The following is a 19,853-nucleotide window of genomic DNA, read 5'->3' on the forward strand; positions in this document are numbered from 1 at the left end:
TTAATTTAACACCAGTCCAGACATGCAAAATAGCATAAGCACTGGCAGGAATGTTAAATACGCATTAACCAGTTTCTAAATATAACTCCTTGGGTGCATGTTTTTCACTTTCTGCTTTTGCTGACTTGACTTGTTTAGAGATAAAAAGGAGAGATGGAAAGCAATCCCCTTGCAGTGTGAAAGCGGATTTTGAATAATAGCTCCTTTAACAGAGTTTTGAAAAACAAACCTCTCCTCCCAGCAGCCAGAAATCCAAGCTGCCCACGGCCGTGGGGCCATCCCACTGACACGGCTCACGGGAGACAGAGCCGGGCATGGGATCGCTCTGGTGATGTCAATTCCTGCTGGAAACTGGCACCAGGCACTTCCCATGGGGCCAGAAGCACCGCGATGTGCGTCCATAGACACGTGGCACCTCCACTGGCACAGCCGGTGATTGGCACGAGGAAAGAAATCAAACAAAAGGGACTGCTCCACGGTGTGCTTGGGCAGCTCACGTGGCAACTGGGAGCGTCCCACTGCAGGGCTGTAAACCTGAAGCCAGGCTGCTGCTCGTCTCCCCGGGGAGCAGTGTGACATCTGAGCATGGACAAATCCAAGCCTGAGGTTGGCAAGCCAACCCAGAAGTTGGTCTGGGGCAAAGAAAGCCAACTCTGTGCTGAGAATACAGGAGGACTGTGCCTGCTGCTTCAGCATCAAAGCCATGCCTGGGATTGTCCAAGCAATAATGAGTGCAGGGTGACTGATTCACCATCTCCTCTCTGAGCATATTCATGCTGCATCCCTCACAGACAGATGTTGCTTTGCTGGTGAGCCAGGCTTGTGCTTCGTTATAATCTAAACCAAACAAAGCTGTATGCTGACACAGATTACATCTCCCTACAACAGGCCCGTGTGATTGAGCTCAGAAGAACGCCCTGGGTTTGCTGCTCTCTTTGTCATACCAGTGCCTTCACTTAGCAAAATGTTAATTCACAGGGGAAAAAAAAAAACTGCATTAATGTATGGGCTTGCTGACAAAGGTCTTGATTCAGCGAAATAGGAGACCACTTCCATGCTTATGACTCAAGACAGTGACTATTAAAGTCACCAGTGCACTTAGTAAGGAGAAGGTAATTATTAAAAGAAAGTATGCATTAAGATAAACACAGATGATCCACTAATCAAAGACACACTTATGTCAACATCATAGCAATTCCGAGTCTCTCCAAGCTGTACAAAGCTCCAGGAAAACCTGCCATACCTGAACCTAACCCCAAAGCTTGGGCTCAGGCTTTATCACACTTGGGAAGGGTGGAAATGTAGAACAGTTTCAGCAGCTCCAGGTGTGGGTGGTGCTCAGCTCTGGTGAGTAACACTCAGAGATGTCTCTGAAAAAACACCCTAGTATACTTCTACTTTTCTAAATGCTTCGGCTTCAAATGCCATAAAGCGCCACATTTCTCTTTCAGAAGTGAATCAGGCATCTGAAAGTCTGTATTTGGTGAAGATAAAGTGGAGCTAAGATGCTTCTGGATTTGTTCTTTTTCTCTAAGGAGTTTTTTGTTCTCCTCCAGGCTCTGTGGATTAGACCTTCCCTCTCATGGTCTTTTAATGCTTCCCAAACCAGAGTTTCTAAAGGGAATCATAGAATCATTAAAGCTGGAAAAAACCACTAAGATCACCCAGTCCAACATCAGCACACCCCCCACCATGCCCACTGCCCACATCCCTCAGTGCCACATCCCCACGGTTCTTGAACACCTCCAGGGATGGTGACTCCACCACGAGCAGCCTGTGCCACTGCAGCACCACTCTAAATACAAACTTGCCTGCTTAACTCACGTAACACAGTGCCAATAAATCCTTCAGGGAACCTTTAAAACCAGTGCAACTCATTGCAGATGGCAGCCCACACCTCTGCCAGATTTAGCATTTTTGCCAAGCATTTGTCATCACTGGTGGTAATGCCCCTGTTGCTTTATATTTAATAACTGACAAACATTCACACAAACATCCTATCAAATTGTTCTGAATTGGTTTGATGGGATTTGCGCTTGCAAGTCTGAAATGCGACGCAGCATGGCTTGAGAGATCTGACCAGCCTTGAGTCATACACTACATCCTGACATCTTAATGATTAATTATTCCTTAAATCAAGGAAAAGCAGGTTTTGAGTGAAAGGACTTATAGTAGAAAGGATGAAGCTTTACAAGGAGTTCAAAGCACTGCCCAGAGATAGAAGGAAAAGACTACTGAAAAGACTGCTATTACACAATGCTTCCTGCCCAACCCTCCAGCACCAGGGATGCCTCAAAAAAAGAACTTCTGGCAAGTTCCAGCAAAAAATGATGTCAACTTCTAAAGAGAACCCTCTAAATCTCTGAAAGTATCTGAATTTCGCTGGTGGAGTAATTTCTCCCACCTTCACAGCACACAATGAATGCTGACGCGGGCGGTTTCTGGGAAGTTGTTAGATCACTGTGTGTCTACAGTTTTAATTCAAAGTTCTCTACATTAACAAGTAGCTCCATCTCTCTATAGTATTCACTGCCCCATAAGCGAGATTTAAGATATGTAGGCTCATAATCATAGATTCACTAATACGTGGGATAATTGGAGTAATTATGCTATGCACAAAAAGGTTTTTTGCTTGTTTTATCAAGAGCACATAGACACACAAAAGGGCATTTCATCCTTTCTATTCCATGGTGAAACTTATCAGCACTGGTAGTAACTTCACACAGTGCAACGAAGATGCAGATAAGACTTGTTTCCCAGGGAAACTAGACCAAATACTTGATTTTCCTACTATCCAGTGCTGCCACAACACAACCCTTCCTTCCTTCCTTCCTCCTCCCTCCCTCTGCCCTGTGCCATCGTCCCTGCCCTTGGGAAGCTGCAAGATCAAAAGGTTTTAATCTGTTCCCACAGAAGGGGGAAAAAAAAAAATCAAACAAAGGAGGTCAGTGGAGAAAAGTCCTCCATTTATCAGAGTGACCGTCTGACCAGGAGCAGGACCTGCAGAGCTGAGCCCTCGCCCAGGCTATACTTCCTTGTGGGAGCAGCAGTTTTGACTTGAGCATAGTTGCTGCGATAAGGGAGCACATAAGATCAGTCCCTGCGTGTCCTCCCTTGCTTCCTACACTGAGATTGTCAGAAGTCCAGTGAGACACCCAAATCCTACTGAAAAAAATCCTGATGGGAATTATTTACTCTCTTAAGCTGTCTGGAAAAGCCCAGCCTCTAATCAGGCCACTTCTAGCCAGTAAAGTAAGTAGTTTTCAGCAGGAAGTATCAATATAAATGGGGCAGGACCTAAACAATAAATCTGACTTTTTTATCCTAATATGCTAAACTCTGTCTATTAAAGTACTAGCAAATGATGAGAGCACCAATTATAACTAAACCTTCTTATGCCAAGTGACTGCCACAACAAATTAGCTGTCCACACAGATGAGTTTTTCTGCCTCTTTTTAAAAAAGAGTCTCTAAGTAGTTCAGACCTGAAACTTAAGCTTATTTCCAAAAAAGAAAGGAAAAGAAAAAAATAGAGATTAAAATGAACATAAACCATTTGGGTAGGAACAGTTTTTTTATCATTTGTCTTTTAAAGGATGGACTTCAGGAGCTCTCAGCTGCTAAACTAAAACTCTCAGGATAATCAGGCCACGCCACTTACTACAAATGACATCCCCTGAGACGCCGTGAATAAATATATCTGTGCAGAAGCCTTTTCTCAGGAGGAGCAAAGCAGTCCTGAATAACTCACATCAGGAAAGGAAGCAGACATTTATGACAAGCGCTTTCCGAATGCAAATCAGAGCCGAGCACTGCTGCACAAGAACAGGGGGATGCTCACCTAGCATGGAGATACCGCCCCCTGGCTCATTAGTGTTCCTTATCCTGTCTAATTGCACATCATGGCTCAGGGCAATGGATGTTAGGTGATGGTTAGGCACGGAGAAGGTCAGAGACCTCCTGGCTGCTAAAGATGGGACAGCACAGCCTTCCCCTGTTTTATTTCATCAATGCTGAACTTAGAATCAGGCAGATGATTTTATTTTCTGGTGAGAGTGTGCTTTTGCTACAAGAAAATTGGATGTGATTGTTACTACTGGACCAAATTTTGCCCTGATTTATATAATCAGTGAAATCCCATTGACGTCAATGAAGTTGCCTGGATATAAGTAAAGGCAGACTTTGGCCGCGGTGCTCATGTCATTTGTGGTAATAAAAGGAATGTCCTAATTCTCCTAAAGAGTAATTGGAGACCAAGAGCATAATTACTTTAACAAGTGTTTCCACTGCTTCTTTACTCGAAAATCACATTAACTAATAAGGGGTAGTTTTTAACCCCTTATTAATTTCTTTAAACTAACTCAGTTGCCATTGTTATAAAAGATAAATACAAGATTTTTTCAGATCCATTAGATTATGGGAATTTCAAGAGATTTATTTATGTGTCATCTTTATTTTCACTGACGATCTTCCAAGATCATCTTCATGATGTAATTTGTAACATACTGGTCTGGTACAGTTTTTCCAACAGCTCGAAATTACTAAAGAAAAATATCCAACTTGGAGATGTGTCTTCTTTGAAACTACTAGTCATTTTAAGTCATAAGACTATGATACATTCACGCTGTGAATAATATTTTTCTTGGCTTGACGAGCACCTCTCTTTCAGACTGTCTAACAATAATGGCGAGAGCCCTGTGGGAGGCAGCTGCCAAAGGAAGCACACTCAATACCTTCCAGAAGATGTTGCATCAGAGATAATGCAGCTTTTTTCACAGAACCAAGCAAACTCCCGGGTGCATTGGATGTTCCAAGTGCCCCGATGGTTTCTCAGAAAGATCTTACTGTAAATGCTGACAAAACCTCTTCCTAAAGCAATTGCCAGAGCAGAAGCAAAAGATACGGTGACGTGCATGTTTCACAACCAGGCAAATTCTGCCATAAAAACTGGTTTCAGCTGTTACATGCTTTTATACTGTAAGATTACACTTGCTTTTGTAAAGTATGGCAATTGAAAGTTCATGTATTTACAAAAGATGCAGCTCACTTCACATTTCCATGTTCTGCTCACTACCATGCCAAAATCTAGCTCTGGAAGAAAAAGGCCACCTCACAGACTCAAGTGCAGTTGCAGATTTTCCCCTTTGCATTTTACTTTCATGCTCATAGCAGTAACAGTATGTGCTCCACCATGGAGGTGTGTCTGAAGGTCACTTTACAATCACTAGACTGCAAGGTCCTCTCATCAAAAGCAATTTGTTCCAGATTTGAGCTAGTCACCTTCAAGAGAAAAATGCTGAAACTCTGCAAAGCTTTCTGCTCCTTCTGCTCAGACTAATTTAGCAGCACTCTACAGCCTCCATTTCCTGTGACTCAGGATAATACATGTGCCATGTGACTCCAGAAAGTTTGGTTAATACATCACCTCAGAGCAATGCAGTCTGGAGACACAGCAAAAGAGAAACAGTAGCTTTAGTAGTAAAACAAAAATAAAATAAATCTAAAATGTAAGATTACTTGTCTTGTTAGATATAACTCTTTTAGGAAAATAGCCAGCTGGTCGATTACTTCATAACCTTAAAATCTCTCACACTTGGATCCTCCCTCACCACACTCCTCAGATCAGCTGTGTTCATCTCCTGCTTTCCAGGAAGTGATATGTTTTCAAATACAGATATACAAAATTGAATAATTCAAATACACGTCCACTACTTGTCTCCATGAAATAAATGCATCCATTTAACAATAAGCTTGAGGACCAACAAACAAACAAACAAAAAAACTCAGAGTCAGCTATGGAAAGGGAAGGCAGAAAGGAACCAGAATCAAGTTAGATGATTTTGTAGTAAGAAAAAACCATGTGTTCCCAAAAGTATCATCAAAGCTAGGCATCAAATTCAGGTGTCTTTTAATTTTTTCTGATTAACAGAGTTTACTCAGTGAAAACGATGGAATCTGTGAAATGCAACACTAATGTGACAAGATGAATCACCTTACCTGCAACCTTGACCTGGGTGGGTCTGCAAGATGGGCATGGCAGTACTTGGAACTCCTCTGCCTGGTACATGGAGTAGTCAGTGCTTGCAACCACAATCCTGTCTCCAGGCTCCCATGAGCTCACATCATCCACCAGATTCAGCACCGTGCTGTTCACATTGGTGTCAATGGTTACTGTAAGCTTTGGTTTCACTGCAAAGCCAAAAAGGAAGGGTGGAGGACTCAGTTAATCTTATCACAAAGTGCCAGCTCTTTTTTTTTTTTTTTTTTTTGCCTGGAGCACCACCAAAAAAGATGATTTCCTCATTCAATATAAAACAGTTAACTCTTCCAATCATGCTTGTTACTGGCTTAAGCTTGAAAAGCAAGCAAACAAGAAAGTGTCTTCTGTTAAATGTGTGCAGATGGATTTTCCACTAATCCCATGTCTAAAATTAGAAGTAGCATTGAGTGGCTCATTTTCACCTCACCCACTTACTAGTAGCTCTTCTCGTACTGGGCACTGTTATTTACTGCAGCCAAATGGTCTTTTACATAACAATTGGTTTTTTTTTCCAACAAAACAACAGTATTCTACCCTCCTCTTCCCACCAGCTGAGTACTGAAGAATCCTAATGACCTTTCCAATGGCCAGGTTATGCACAGTGGTGTTGAAATTAATAACTATAAAACAAAGTATTTCTTTCAAAACCTGTTGTCTTTGCACACAGTGATAGACTAATCCTACCTCATCCTAAAATGCTTCGATGAAAGTCAAGATATTTATGGGAAGGGACTTGTCAAGTGTTTTTCATGGTGCTGCTTGGTTTTGGAGTCATACTCTGCTTTCTCTGGTAGGGCTCAGGAACTTTTCCTGAGGTAAATCTGCAGCCATTATATCTATGTTCACTTCAATAGCTCATTCAAAATCTCAGTCATCGGAAGGTAGTATTTCTGCTTTTTGTTGCTCTGGGTTATACCTATACCATCTACCTTAAGTCAAGCACTCAATGGAGAAGACTCTGTGCCTCTGGACATCTGAAACAAGAACACTAGGCAAAATTCAAGTTCCTCATGTGGCTTTTCTTTCTCAGGGATGAACTACTTCTACCTCTGAAGAGCCAACCCAGTGGACAGACAGCACAAGCATCTGGCTTTCAAACATGGAGCACGTACCAGAGCTGCCACACAGGAACCGCACTCTGTAGTTCTGGCAACCTTCACCTGTCTGGTCCTTGCCGTGGCAAAGAAACCGATAGTCGTGGCCATTCTTGTAGAAAACCTCAGTAGTTAAAATAGTTCCATCGAGGGTCTCTGCCTGGAATGAGAACAGAAATATAAAGTTGGTGATACGTTCAGACACTGATGTCATCATAAGAGGCTTTTGCTTTGAGTGATGCGCAACAGTTGTATAACAAAATGGGATGATTGGTATGTGTGCTATCCAGCTGGCACTCCAGCTGGTGCTTCAGAACAGCTACTGTATGTGCTGACTGCGTAGATTACTGCTAGTTGTATGTGTATCTCCTTTATCTATATTAAGACCATGTGCTTTCTTGGGTAGAGTATTCTGAACTTCACTAACATCTGGTCTTGGTGCCCTAGATTTTCTTTTGGTATTTGTTTGAGGTCAGATGACAACACTGAACACAGATGCTTGTACCCAAATGAACTCATGCTCTCAAACCTCTTTGCTGCACTCATGTCATTGCTGATGGCTCAGCTATAGCAGAACTTTGCAGAAGAACAAGAGCAGGGTCTTACTGCTTCTTTCAATGAGTCAGTGATAATTGCTCTCAAAATAAAATAAATAAATAAATAAAGCTGTTCCAGTAACCTTGCTCCAAAAGGAACAAGAAGAGGAGGCCTTTTCTCACATACAGGTACCAGCCTATAGGGTTGGCTTGAGGAAACAGCTGCATCATACAAAGAAGTAGTGGGATGCGTAGCCTCTCCTGTGCTCCTGCTGGGGCAAGTGTCATCCCTCAGGTCACAGCCCAGCTCTATAGCTTGATCCATTCACAAAAATGCAACTAATTACATTGGACAATCCAAATAACACATGCATTTTAACAAGGCAGCAGGAGATAAACCATCTTTCAATGAAGGGCCTGATCCTGATTAATTCACTCATGCAGACCTTCCTTATTAATGCAGCCACAGTGCTGCTGCAGATAGGATTAACACCACCAGCTGAAGGAATGTGCCTCTGGCTGTACTGTGCTTCTGTTATTATCATTGTATCTTCAAATTTTCACGTTCAGCATAGTTGAAGCAGGCCAGCTGGTATAAATCAGTGTAACTTTAGGAATGCGATAACAAACGCCAGGTTATGCTACCTGAGGAATTGCCCTAAAATCTGCAGGAGAAGCTAAAAAAAATAAAAAAAAAATAAAAAAAAAATTGTTTTGCTTTTAATGTTCATGGGGGAAAAAAAGTATCTATAATTTAACATAACAGAGGAAAAAAAAGGTTGATTCTGGCACAGAAGAAGAATACATTTCTTGTTTCTCTTTCAGTACGCAAGCTAAAAGGGCTGTATCATAACGAACATCTGACCTCTGCTCTGAACTAGGTTGTCACTTCTAATTCATGTATATGGAAGCTGAAATGAATGTGGATTTGCTAAGGTCTGGCAGAAAGTCATAGGGCATTTTCTTCCTTTCTTTTCAAGAGGAGATTCTTTAGAACACGTAGGCCTGGAAACTTACAGTCGTACTGTCAGCATTCCCACTTACTTCAATAACTGCATTTGTGTGAATAAGGAAAATCCACCAGTGGATGCAGGAACCTCAGATTTAACTTCCCACAGGTATGGAGTCTTTTATTGTTTTTTGATAGGCAAAGCTTCTCTGGTACTTGTTTTAACAGGTAGACGGGTAAAGCATATGGCTAACATTTGCCAAAACAAAACAAAAGTGCTTTGTTTTGATAATTTTATTTTTGATTGAATAGGTTTCTGCACTATCAGAAAAGATATATTTTTTCACCTCAGCCACATGGTGTAATTTTAATGTTTAGCTCCAAATAGAATTCAAATTTCTTTCCAGAGGAAAAAAAAAACAACAGTTGACTCCAAAAATGGCTGCAAGCTCATTGGCATTTTTCCCAACTACTACAGCTGGTTGCAATACCATCTCATTACATTCTGTGATTAATTTTTGAGGTAGGGTCCACTCCAGAATCATTTAAAAACTTTGAAATTTTCATGTCTTATTTTTTTTCCTACAGTCTTCCAGCAGGGAACCACATATTTCATGATAGCATCTGTGCTGTCCCTGACCCCATCTGTACTCCTTTTCATGCCAGAAGCCAGAATTTACTGAAAGGAGCTTAATTCTACAAACTTTTGTCTCAAAACAAGACAAGACTAGACAGAACTTGTCGGTTATGTATTACAGCTGGAAAATAATCAGTGTCTTTTATTTAGAAACAAAAGTTACTGACAAGCACAATATTTTGGGGGCTCTCATCTCACGCTGCCTCTCTAAAGCAAGAGGTAAGCTGGCCTACCTGGATGTCAATGGGCTGCCTACAGATTTTATCAGGGTGAGCAGCTTTGAAGTCAGAAAGCTTCTCCATGTCTTTAGATCTTGCTTTCTCGGGCTTCTCAAACCACTCTGTCCATTCTACATCTGGAGACAAGTGCAAACAAGAAGAGTCATTTGAAAGTCACGCCTAATGAATGCAGCAAAAACACACGAAGCATAATTTGATCTCAGATATCATTCACAAGTTTCTTCTCTGATGATCTGATTCCTGCCTCTTCCTGCCAGTCTGTCAGCCGCTTGCAATGATGCTGTGAAGTGCAACCAGCCAAAGGAGAGCAGAGTTATTAAAAGCTGCATAATTGGAGTTTGCAGTATGAGCATTATTAATAGTTACGGCTTTTGGATCCGGTCCTCTTTAGCTGTCTTTTTGGATTTTCAGATCAAGTTTCAGTTACTGTATGTTGTCTGAAACATGGACATGATGACTATGCAGTCAGAAGAAATAAGAGGCTGTGTGTGATATCTTAGATCATAAGAGATGGAATTTCATACCCAGAGCAACAGAGGAAAATGAATGCCAGTTATCCAGAGAGTCCTGGAGACAATTGAGGAAAGAATCTGTGCATGTTCTTTACTTGGGTTAGCAGCAACATAAATAGCAACTTGCAAGCCCACTCTTCACAAATAGAATTGCAATAAAAAGGATGGTTCACCCTATTTATCAGCTCTACCACTGAGTTAGATAGCAAACAGACTTCTTACCTTGAACCCACTCACTAGTCGAAGAGACATTAAAGAGTTCTCCATTCTCAGCTCTGAATAGTTTGAATACTTTAGCCACAGCTGAGCCTTTGTGACCTGTTTTTTAAAAATGGTAAAATCAATGAATGCACTCAAAAAATGTCAAAACTGAAAAGGCAATTTTCCATGTGCATATATGCATAATTCAGGTTTATTATCCAGATTTAGCCTAGTATAACTTCCATAAAAAAGTTACTGAGACTTCAGACGCTGGACAATCAGGAGGATTCAGCTTGCAACAAAATGGTTTTATGGAGAGATTTTGAGGCTACCAATACAGGACAAACTGATTAAATCTTCAGCTGGTGTGAACTGGGCTTGTTCCATAGCTTTTTGTCAAAGAGGGAGGCAGAGGCTGAGCTCAACTGAGTTACAAGGATTTACACTGGTACAGGATCTCACCTTTTATTTCACGGTTCAGATGACCGAGGTTATACCCCACAGTTTGATGCTTCAGCTGCATTAATTGAAAGCAGTAAAATATAAAGAGAGCATTCAATTAAATATCTCTAACCATCAGTTGTTCTTAGCTTGATGTAAAGCAATGTCAAATGAGAACATCATTGACCAAGTTTAACTGCGAGTAACTTCCAAGACAGTATTTTGTGCATGAATTACCTTGATATTCAATGTGGTCTTCAACAGAAGAGGAGGGATTTCCTTTAACGGTGATAAAACTCCATGGATGCCTGGAAAATCAAAATGAGAAATGATCAAATTATGTCCTGCATTTGGTGCATATTATTTATAGCTTAATGTTTTTACGTTTCTCAGGGGCTCCACATTCAGAACAGTCTGACTGATGTGAAAGGCAATTGGATTAAAATTAAAACTATCTTAAGATTTTGTATTTCCTTAGTAAATATACCACAAGATAAATAAGCTCAAAGACAAACCCTTGCTCAATACAGTGTGTTTCTCTTTTAAAATCTTTAAGGGGGCTTGTGTGTGACAGATGCATAGGACACCAGCAGCTCCTTGGGGAGACTGAAAATCTTTTTTTCTGTGTGTGCAATAGAGAATATACATTGAAAAAAAAAAAAAAAAAGCAGTTCTGCTTAAATAAATTTAGCTGCTGAAACGTTGTATATCACAATTGTCTTTGGAATGACACATGAGAATTTCTAATAGAGTGGCTGGCAAAGGGCAATAAAAAATACCCAGATAGTGTCTGGGTGTCCAGTTTCCTCATTTTGAACATTGAAATGGGGACAAAGGTTTATGGGTCTGAATTGTCCGTTCAGATCTGATCCTGTGTCAGAAATAAGTTCATTACTGCCTGATAGTTATTGGTTGAGTAGGTTCAATAGCTATCAGCAGTACTGGAAAATGAACACATGGCTGATTAAGCAATGGAGACAGAGACTAAAGTACCTCCCAGTGCTGGAGATGAACCCAATTAGTGGGGGTCAAGAGGGAATTTTATCTCTGAAATAGAAGAAATTCTGGCATACCAGCTCTTAATGACTAACAGAATAACAAATATGCTTTTAGAGTGGTAGAGAGATGCTCACCCTTACCCTGGATTTAGCAAACAACCCACAGATTAAATCATGTCTCTGTCAGTAAAAATATTCAGAGGTTTCAATAGCATCAAGATGCACCCTTGAGTCTTACAGGTCACCTTACACTTACCATCTGCTGGTATAAGTGAAGTTACAAGCTACATCAGAAGAAAACACAGACATTGACAGCATGCTCAGAGTTGGACTTCGCTGAGTCACAGCCCTGTGCTGCAGGGGAGCACTGGCCCACCCCCATGCCCTGCCACATCCCCACAGCAAGGCGTTCTGAGTGGAAAATCCTCAGCCCCAGCACAGGACAGGCTTGAGGGAAATGGTCAGCATGACAAGCTGGGAGCCTGCCAGCCAGCCAGATGCCGGAAAACTTGCCTGTGCCAACTGCCAACGGCACTGTTGGGCTGTGATCTCCATCCAGGGAGAGGAGTGGGTGGAGAAAGGAAAGACACTTTATCACTCAACAGGAAAGATAAGTATTCAAAGCAAATGGCAAAAAAAGATGAGGGTTCCATAGTAATCCAAAATAATGATCTAAAGAAAAAAGAAGCTAGCTAGTTCTGCAACTCAAGGTTTGGTCCCATTTCATGTGTTACAATACTTGTTTGTCTCAGTAAGTTTATCACAAAAACAATCAAAGTCTTTCAACCCTTACACATAGACACATGCAATCTGTTTGGGCTATATGAAATGAAGGGACCAGGAAGGCCAGAGCCAAACCAGTGTTATTTGGGTGAGGTTCCAAAGAGAACAACTGTGTCATCAAGCGGTGAACAGCCTTCTTTTAATTTATTAGTTGAAGAAATAAAAAAACTCATGCTTAAAGAGCAAATTCACTTTTCAAAGAAACAGTAATAGAAGAGGAATCATAGAATCGGAATCATAGGGGTTGCAAGGAACCTCTAGAGATCATCAAGTCCAAACTCCTGCGTTTCTCTACAGTAGGTTGAGCGGGAAAGCATCCAGGTGGATCTTAAATATCTCCAGAGAAGGAGATTCCACCACTTCTCTTGGGCAGCCCCAAGTTCCAGTGCTCTGCCACCTGAACAGTAATGAAGTTTTTCCTCATGTTCATATGGATCTGTCTATGTGCCAGTTTGTGCCCATTACCCCCTGTCTAGTCACTGCACACCACTGGAAAAGATTATCCTTACATCCTAATGTTCTGGACTCAGCAAATAAGCAACTGAAACACTGCCAGGAGCACAGAACCTTTTTTGCATAAATCAGCATTGCTCGTTGTCTCTTCTACAGCAATGGGGATTTGCATAACTTTATAATCTGGTTGAACATGGTGTAATAGGTGATAGGAATTTGTCCATGTAACTCCCTCCACCACCTCCATGAGAAAACAGCCCAGCCTATGGCTCAATAGCCTGACTCACATGGCACCTCAGAAAATATGAAATAGAAATTATCTATCTCAAATTAGTAGCTGGTGTTGACACCATTTTTGTCTTAGTGTTGCCCAAGGTCAGTCCCAGCCATGAGAAGATCTGATAACAAGGAGCTGGACTGGCCAGCAAAGCCCAGATTCAAGCAGTGAGATGTGCATGGGCATGCTAGAAATTAAAATCCATCCTCTTTCCTTTCTTAGATCCTTCTTTTGCCATATGGGTTAAAGTGCGTACAGTTTTCTCATCCTGATTCTTTTTTAAGATTCTCTAAAAATTTCTGAAAAGCACCCCAAGTTCAAGTATATACAACCCTAATAAGAGTTATAGGTGTATGGAAGGGAAACCAATGTGTCTAAATGTTGTCACACTGAAGTAGAGCAGAAGTTCCATTTGCATAAGGAAAAAATTGGTACATCCAACAAAGTTGCTTGTCTTCCACCCTGCCATCTAATTGCCTCTGTAAATCTCACAGCAGCTGCCATTCAGACAATTTTTCACAGTTTTTGAACATAACCACTAAGAACAGCCTTAAAAATGCAATTTTTAAACTTTGCACCGCAATATAGATAGTTTTGCTCATACCAGTATGCTGGTGAGAGAGAAGATTTACCAGCCACTGCTACTTCGTGTTACCCACCACATCTCTGTTATTTACATAGGGAAATATTGTGGTATTAGAGATAACAGCATGACAATGATTAGCTTTCTGACTACATACAGCAGCAATGCTGAAAGTCACACTTCAATACAAGAATTTCTATGGTATTTCCTTTATAAGCATTTATAGCAAAGTGAGAAACTAGCATTAAAACACCACAGTGACCTAAAAACATCAAAAGCAATTTACTTTTATAAACATATGGGAATACAATCAATTTATTCCTGTTGCAGAATTGGGAAAAAAAGTATAATGTTCAAAAATCTTTTCCTGTATCCAAAATTTTGGCCTTTAAAAAGAAACCCATCAGGCTACTGGGCTTTAATGTGAGTTCTGAGTATATAAGAGATAGGGTTGGACTGATGGAGGTAGCCTGTGCCTGGAGACTACTTCTGCAGTTTTGTGTCTCTGAAATGCACTGCCTGGCGCACACAAGTCCCTGGAGTATTTTACACAGCCTCTTTATTAACTGCCCCAAATGTTGCTCCATCTGCACATGCCCAGCTGACACTGGTGTGTTCCCACAGACTGCTCTTCAGAATCTTTTCTCCATACAAGGCAGATATGGTTTTTCATGTTTTGCAGTGACCCCCTTAGTGACAGCACAGTCCACAGAGGAACACGCACTTCTAACACAAAACAACAAAAAGAGAAAAAAGTGCCTACATAAATTCAGATAAACACCAAAAATATAAATGTTGCAGTTGGGTAAGCAGCAAAAATTCTCAGCAATGCATGTGCCAACATAGACACCATATTTGTCACAGAAGTATTTACAGTCCATAGCATAAATTCACGCATGCTAAATTTCTGTGCTGCCAAGTCCTTAAATAAGTATTAGACAAGATGACAAATATACTGTATAGATACCTATATGCATTTAGACAGGGCTACATTGCTATTATCCTACTCTCCTTCATGTTCAACCCATTCTATCCAATGTGTGTATGCAGATACACTTCTTAAATCTTTGAGGGATGGCTTGAGAATAAATAGGAATGATTAACTTGTAGGAATAGTATCTTGGAAAAACATCAATTTAAGTATTAATAAATATGCTTTTCCTCAGTTGCTAATAAAAATACCCAATATAGACAATGAGTGCACCTTAAACTATCTAATTAACTGCTAAAACCTCCTGTTGAAAAGTTTTCCTGGTTTTTTTTTCTTTTTTTTTTTTTTCATGTGGAAGAACTTTGTGCCTTTGAGAGAGTGGAATTATTTGGACATCTGAGGAGCATAATGAAACTTCTGTTCTGGGAGAACTGGCAGGACTGGCACATACCTAAACCCAAGGTGGAGGAAATGCTTGCTGCCCAGTTTGGTCATTGCTTTCCTGGCTGAGTCGTCCAAGTTTCTAGATCCCTCATCGTTCACTGCTACTGACAGGATCATGCCATTCGCAACTCTGTCCAAATACTGGGCAAGACGTTTGCTTTCCTCTTTTGCTCGGTAGGTATCAAACCTAAAGTGATAAAAAGACACACAAAAAAATTACTTCACTGAGATCACAGCTCTAAAAAGCATTACAGAATTAAATAAAAAGTGCTATAAAGAAATATCCCTTTTGTATTGCTTATAATAATAACATCATTCCATTGCAAAATCACTCCTCTGGGAGGATACGTTACAGGTTTCTATTAAATCACATTGATTAAGGTTCTTTTGACACAAATGCTAGACAATAACACTCTGTTTGCTCTTTAGTTTCGGAGATGAGTGGTCTAGAAAGAATTGTATATACGTGCAGTAGCACTCATTTGAACTAGATGATAAAGCATGTTTCTGAGCTTGCTGAGAAGCTGTCCCAAACCTGTTTCCAAAGATTCTCAGATCGACATAGCTGTGAAGACACTCACCGGTCTGAATGGACAACGGCCCCCATCTTTGGGTCAATCACATGGACAATGACACCCCGATGGCCCCAGCTCCTTTCAAAGTAATATCCGCCTTCTTCCATGCCACCAGGATGAAGAGTCTTGTTTAAGAAAGTCCAGGACAGCTTTTTCTTGCCATGGATCTCAAGAATGCCACCCTCACTCACACCAATATACTTCCGCCCAAAGTAGGGATTGGGCTCGCTGCCGTCATCCGCTCTGCATCACAAAGGGAGGAAAAGATTATCTTATGGATTTGCAGAGTAAAGAAGCCTCTGCCTTTCTTTTGTTATGGCCCAAGCGGAGAAGTGTCATGACTAGCAATGCATTTCCTTCAACAAACCCAAGAATCAGTAGCTGCTCACACCCTACAGTAAGTAAACGATTTGAAATAATACTAGCAACTACAAAAGATCAGGAGCAATCTGGAACTCAAATTATATGTTACACAGGACTGAACAACACATTTATGTTCTTGAATTCCATTGGAAGTTACCATAACAAACACTTGGTAGATCTTATTTGTTGTTAAATATGATTTTGGCATCCTTCAAAATCGGAGAGATCCTGTACCAAGCTGCAAGGCATAAACGTCTTATCTTTTGGCTCACCTACTTCTCATTCTCATGCAGAAATAAAAGATGCTTAAGGAGGAGAAATTTCAAAATAAATTAAATCTTTAGGCTTTGAGCTTATTGAGGAAAATCCATTAATCAGCCTGACTGGCTGCAATATACTTGCTGCTTTTTTGGCACATCCAAGTACAGTAATGTTCATTCCCCAGTAAGATTTTAAATCAAAACCAAAACTATGTCATATTATTAAAGGCCATTCAAATTGTTTAATAAGCTACTGAACTTTCCACAAAGCACAGATGATAAATGTATCTGATATAATGCAACTTTAAAGAACGTTAGTTCCCTGTTATGGAAGAGACGTACTGGAAAGTTTTAAGATATTTCACTGCGCATACATACCTCCCGTATAAGATGATAACCACATTGCCTTGATAAGGGCACATCTCACTGCCAATCCGTAACTCTCCATCATTTTCAATGAGTATATATCTAGTACGCAAAATGATAGGCTGTACGTCGTCTTTAATGATCAGTTTTCCTATGTAGAAAAAGTTATGACATTTGCTTTAACACGCAGCAGCTCACCAAAAGTTGTGACACCACTGTGCTACACTCAGAGCTGGGGTCTCATCTGAAATTTTGAAAAATTCTGCCTTGCCTCCCCAGAACAGCTCTCAGTAGAAATTCTGAAGATTTTACCTATTATTTACTCAGTTCAACTCTCAGAGAATGCTAATAAGATTTATATGGAAAAGAACTCACACAAAACTGAGACAGAAATTCAGAGTTAACACGAATAACAGCTATTTGTACTAGCAGTCAGCAGCAACACTATGCCTCTGTCCTTGGAGACAAAGAGGCACATCTGTATCTGCCATGACCAGAGACCCTGAAAACACAACTATTGCATTATTTTATCAGCACAATAATATAGCAAAAAATGTTTTTGACGCAAAACATGGAATTAATGAGTATACTGAGGTACTTTCGTAAATTCTCCAGAAAGTATGACAAATAATTAATTATGATGGCTAGAGAACTGATAGCATCTCAGCTACCACCCACCCTTGCACCAAATTAGAGCTGGCTTTGTCCAGCAGCCAGTTCCCAGCAAGCAGTAGCAGCCTCTCCCAGCACGAGAGGGAGTGATTTAAATAGCCAAAGGGGAAAACACTCCTCACTCAGCATTGCCAACTTGGGCAGTATGTTTTACCTCCATCCATGATGTGGATTGAGTGGACAGTCGCTGAAGACGAGAGGAGGAGCTTCCTGCCATTGCGGATTTCGACGCGGTTTTCTTGGTTGTGACCTGGGTTCCAGATTTCTAGCTCAGGATCCTTGTCAGGACATGCCACAGCTGCTTCTGCTGGATAAAAGTGAGGAGCTATGCGGTTACCAGAAAACTGCCAGAGAAAAGGCTGGAATTCTGACCTTCCTACAGTGACACTCTGTCTGTTCACACACATCTGGACACAAAGTCTTTCACAGGCCCAGGGAAGAGGTTGATGAAAAGTTAAAACAGGAATCGCCCCTAAAAGTGCCACCTGAGGGCTGAAAATCTTTGTTAAAAAGATACTGAGATATGTTTGCAAACTGTTTTTAGTGGGGATAGGAAGTAAGAGTGCTTAAACTCTCAAAAAAGCACCACACACCTCAGAATTACCAGTACGTGGAGAAAGAGCAATAGGAATCCCACAAGAGAGACTCCAGCTTCATGAACATCTTCAGACAGAAGTGGTAAGGACTTTGAGTTCCCTCATGTCTGTGCACGGGTTTGGTTATAGATTGCAATGACGTAATAGATGAACTGTGCTCATATCAAGTCCCAGAGTCTCATGTTAAAAATATTTACTTAAGATAAAATATTTCCCTGATATAATCTCACCCAACATGTGAGTTTCACATATTATTCTAATCAATAAAACTCACAAGTGCAGAAGTCCCGCGTATCATGCATATTTTCTGAAGCTGTAAACCTTTCTAATCCTGGGAAACTGAGACCAATGGAAGTTTGACCAATGAGCTTTTTGCAATCAGAAAGGCTTGGGAGTTCTGACCAGCTCTCTAATTTGTATCCTTTAAAAATAAACCACCATATGAAAAGTACAGGAACCACAAATCAATGATGATAGATGTGGGATGCATCCCCTGCCTTCAGCAGGATTTTGGCTCTGTCACTCAGTAGAATTTTTTATCTTTGTTTTCACCCCATGGAAGGTACTCCTTTCAGTCAATGGCAAGGACTGAAATGTGGATCCATGCAAGGAAACATGCTGGTGCTGATGCTGTTGATGGAGGCTGTTGTGTTACCACTGTGAAACTCAACATCTGTAATTCCACAGCAATAGAAACAAAATTATCCACCTGCATTCAGTTTCCTCTCAAATTCCTCCACTAGCTTTGTATCTTAAGAAAACAACAAAATTGGACCAATCACTGCCTTGATGTCTCCAGAGATTAATTAAATACCAATATTAAAGGTGAGCAAGCAACATATGTCTTGGTTCTCTGAGTCAAATACCGATCAGCATCCAGGGCCTGATTTTGACACTACTTGTGCCAGCCAGAAACTGGAAGAGTATTGAACATGTCAGCCACACTTTTTCTCACTTAAAAGGGATGTTCTGGGTTCCTTCCAGAAGAAACACAGAATTATAGTTGAAAACAATAAATAATTCAGGCAGAAAATGGGACTTGTAAACAGATGCTGACAGATAACTGTCATATACACTGACAATAAATTCAATTCATTTGCTAATGATGGGACAACAAATAAAACCGAAAGTAGTTGTTCATATGTAGAGTTATAATTTATCAACTAGATTCCAGGAGGTATTTCCAGCTTCCCTTTCTCCTGCAACTGCATAGGCAATGGGCTGCTTGTAGGGAACAGAAACCAAGGGCATGGATTTTTGCTCTATCTGATAAAATGCAACTTTTTGCTGAGCACGTCTGCACTTGGACATTGCAGCAAAATCCTTGCTACCCACAGCCACAGCTATGAGAGCTTGAGGTTTTTTCTTTGTTATTTCTTTGTGATGGTTTGCTAGATTTTGATTTAAGAATGCTTGGCAGAGCCGGAGGGCTTCCTGTGGGTAATTTCACCTGCTGAGAAACTTCACTCTTTGCCACTCCAGCTGTTTTAATTCTGGAATATTGGCAACTCAGAAAAATGCTTTTCTCCTGAGGTTTCACACCTTGTCCTTGCCTTTTCTTATAAGAAACTGGATTAAAGAGTGAAAAGTTCCTCAAAATACACCAATAATGTTGTTATTTAAAAATAGTGTTACAAACCATGCCCTTTTTTTCTGTGACAGGAGAACTTACCTGTGCTTACAGAAGACACTACTAACAGAAAAAAAACGAAGCTTTCAGCCAGATTCTTGGAGGTAGGTAGAGCCATTCTTCACGATTTCTCTAGGTAGATACTTCGGATACCTGCAAAGACAGAACATCAAGAAAATGCGTCTTTATTTTTTTCTGACTCACACAAAAATCATTCCCTGCACAGAGCAATGTCATAGCCAGCTCTATGACATCCCACTTCCACTCCCATTCA

At 40.7% G+C, this 19,853-nt stretch overlaps 1 protein-coding gene across 4 annotated transcripts in view; it reads right to left on the minus strand.

Annotated features, from left to right (window-relative positions):
* The window catches only part of CEMIP (cell migration inducing hyaluronidase 1), a 102,220-nt gene that overhangs the window by 32,202 nt on the left and 50,165 nt on the right, over window positions 1-19,853 (minus strand). For 3 of the 4 annotated variants that reach the window (XM_090148982.1, XM_031587706.2, XM_090148983.1), the window contains exons 2-11: window positions 19,622-19,732; window positions 17,508-17,660; window positions 16,694-16,832; window positions 15,699-15,935; window positions 15,125-15,304; window positions 10,886-10,956; window positions 10,229-10,324; window positions 9,489-9,610; window positions 7,152-7,293; window positions 5,997-6,188 (exon numbers count right to left, since the gene is read on the minus strand). In XM_090148982.1, coding sequence (XP_090005108.1) covers window positions 5,997-6,188; window positions 7,152-7,293; window positions 9,489-9,610; window positions 10,229-10,324; window positions 10,886-10,956; window positions 15,125-15,304; window positions 15,699-15,935; window positions 16,694-16,832; window positions 17,508-17,660; window positions 19,622-19,697 — 1,408 coding nt within the window. In that variant the 5' untranslated portion in view covers window positions 19,698-19,732. The remainder of the gene's footprint in view (window positions 1-5,996; window positions 6,189-7,151; window positions 7,294-9,488; window positions 9,611-10,228; window positions 10,325-10,885; window positions 10,957-15,124; window positions 15,305-15,698; window positions 15,936-16,693; window positions 16,833-17,507; window positions 17,661-19,621; window positions 19,733-19,853) is intronic. The other variant, XM_090148984.1, reaches the window with a different exon arrangement.

The sequence above is a fragment of the Phasianus colchicus genome, chromosome 12 (genome assembly GCF_987193195.1).
Source record: "Phasianus colchicus chromosome 12, bPhaCol1.hap1.1, whole genome shotgun sequence".
NCBI lineage: Eukaryota > Metazoa > Chordata > Aves > Galliformes > Phasianidae > Phasianus > Phasianus colchicus.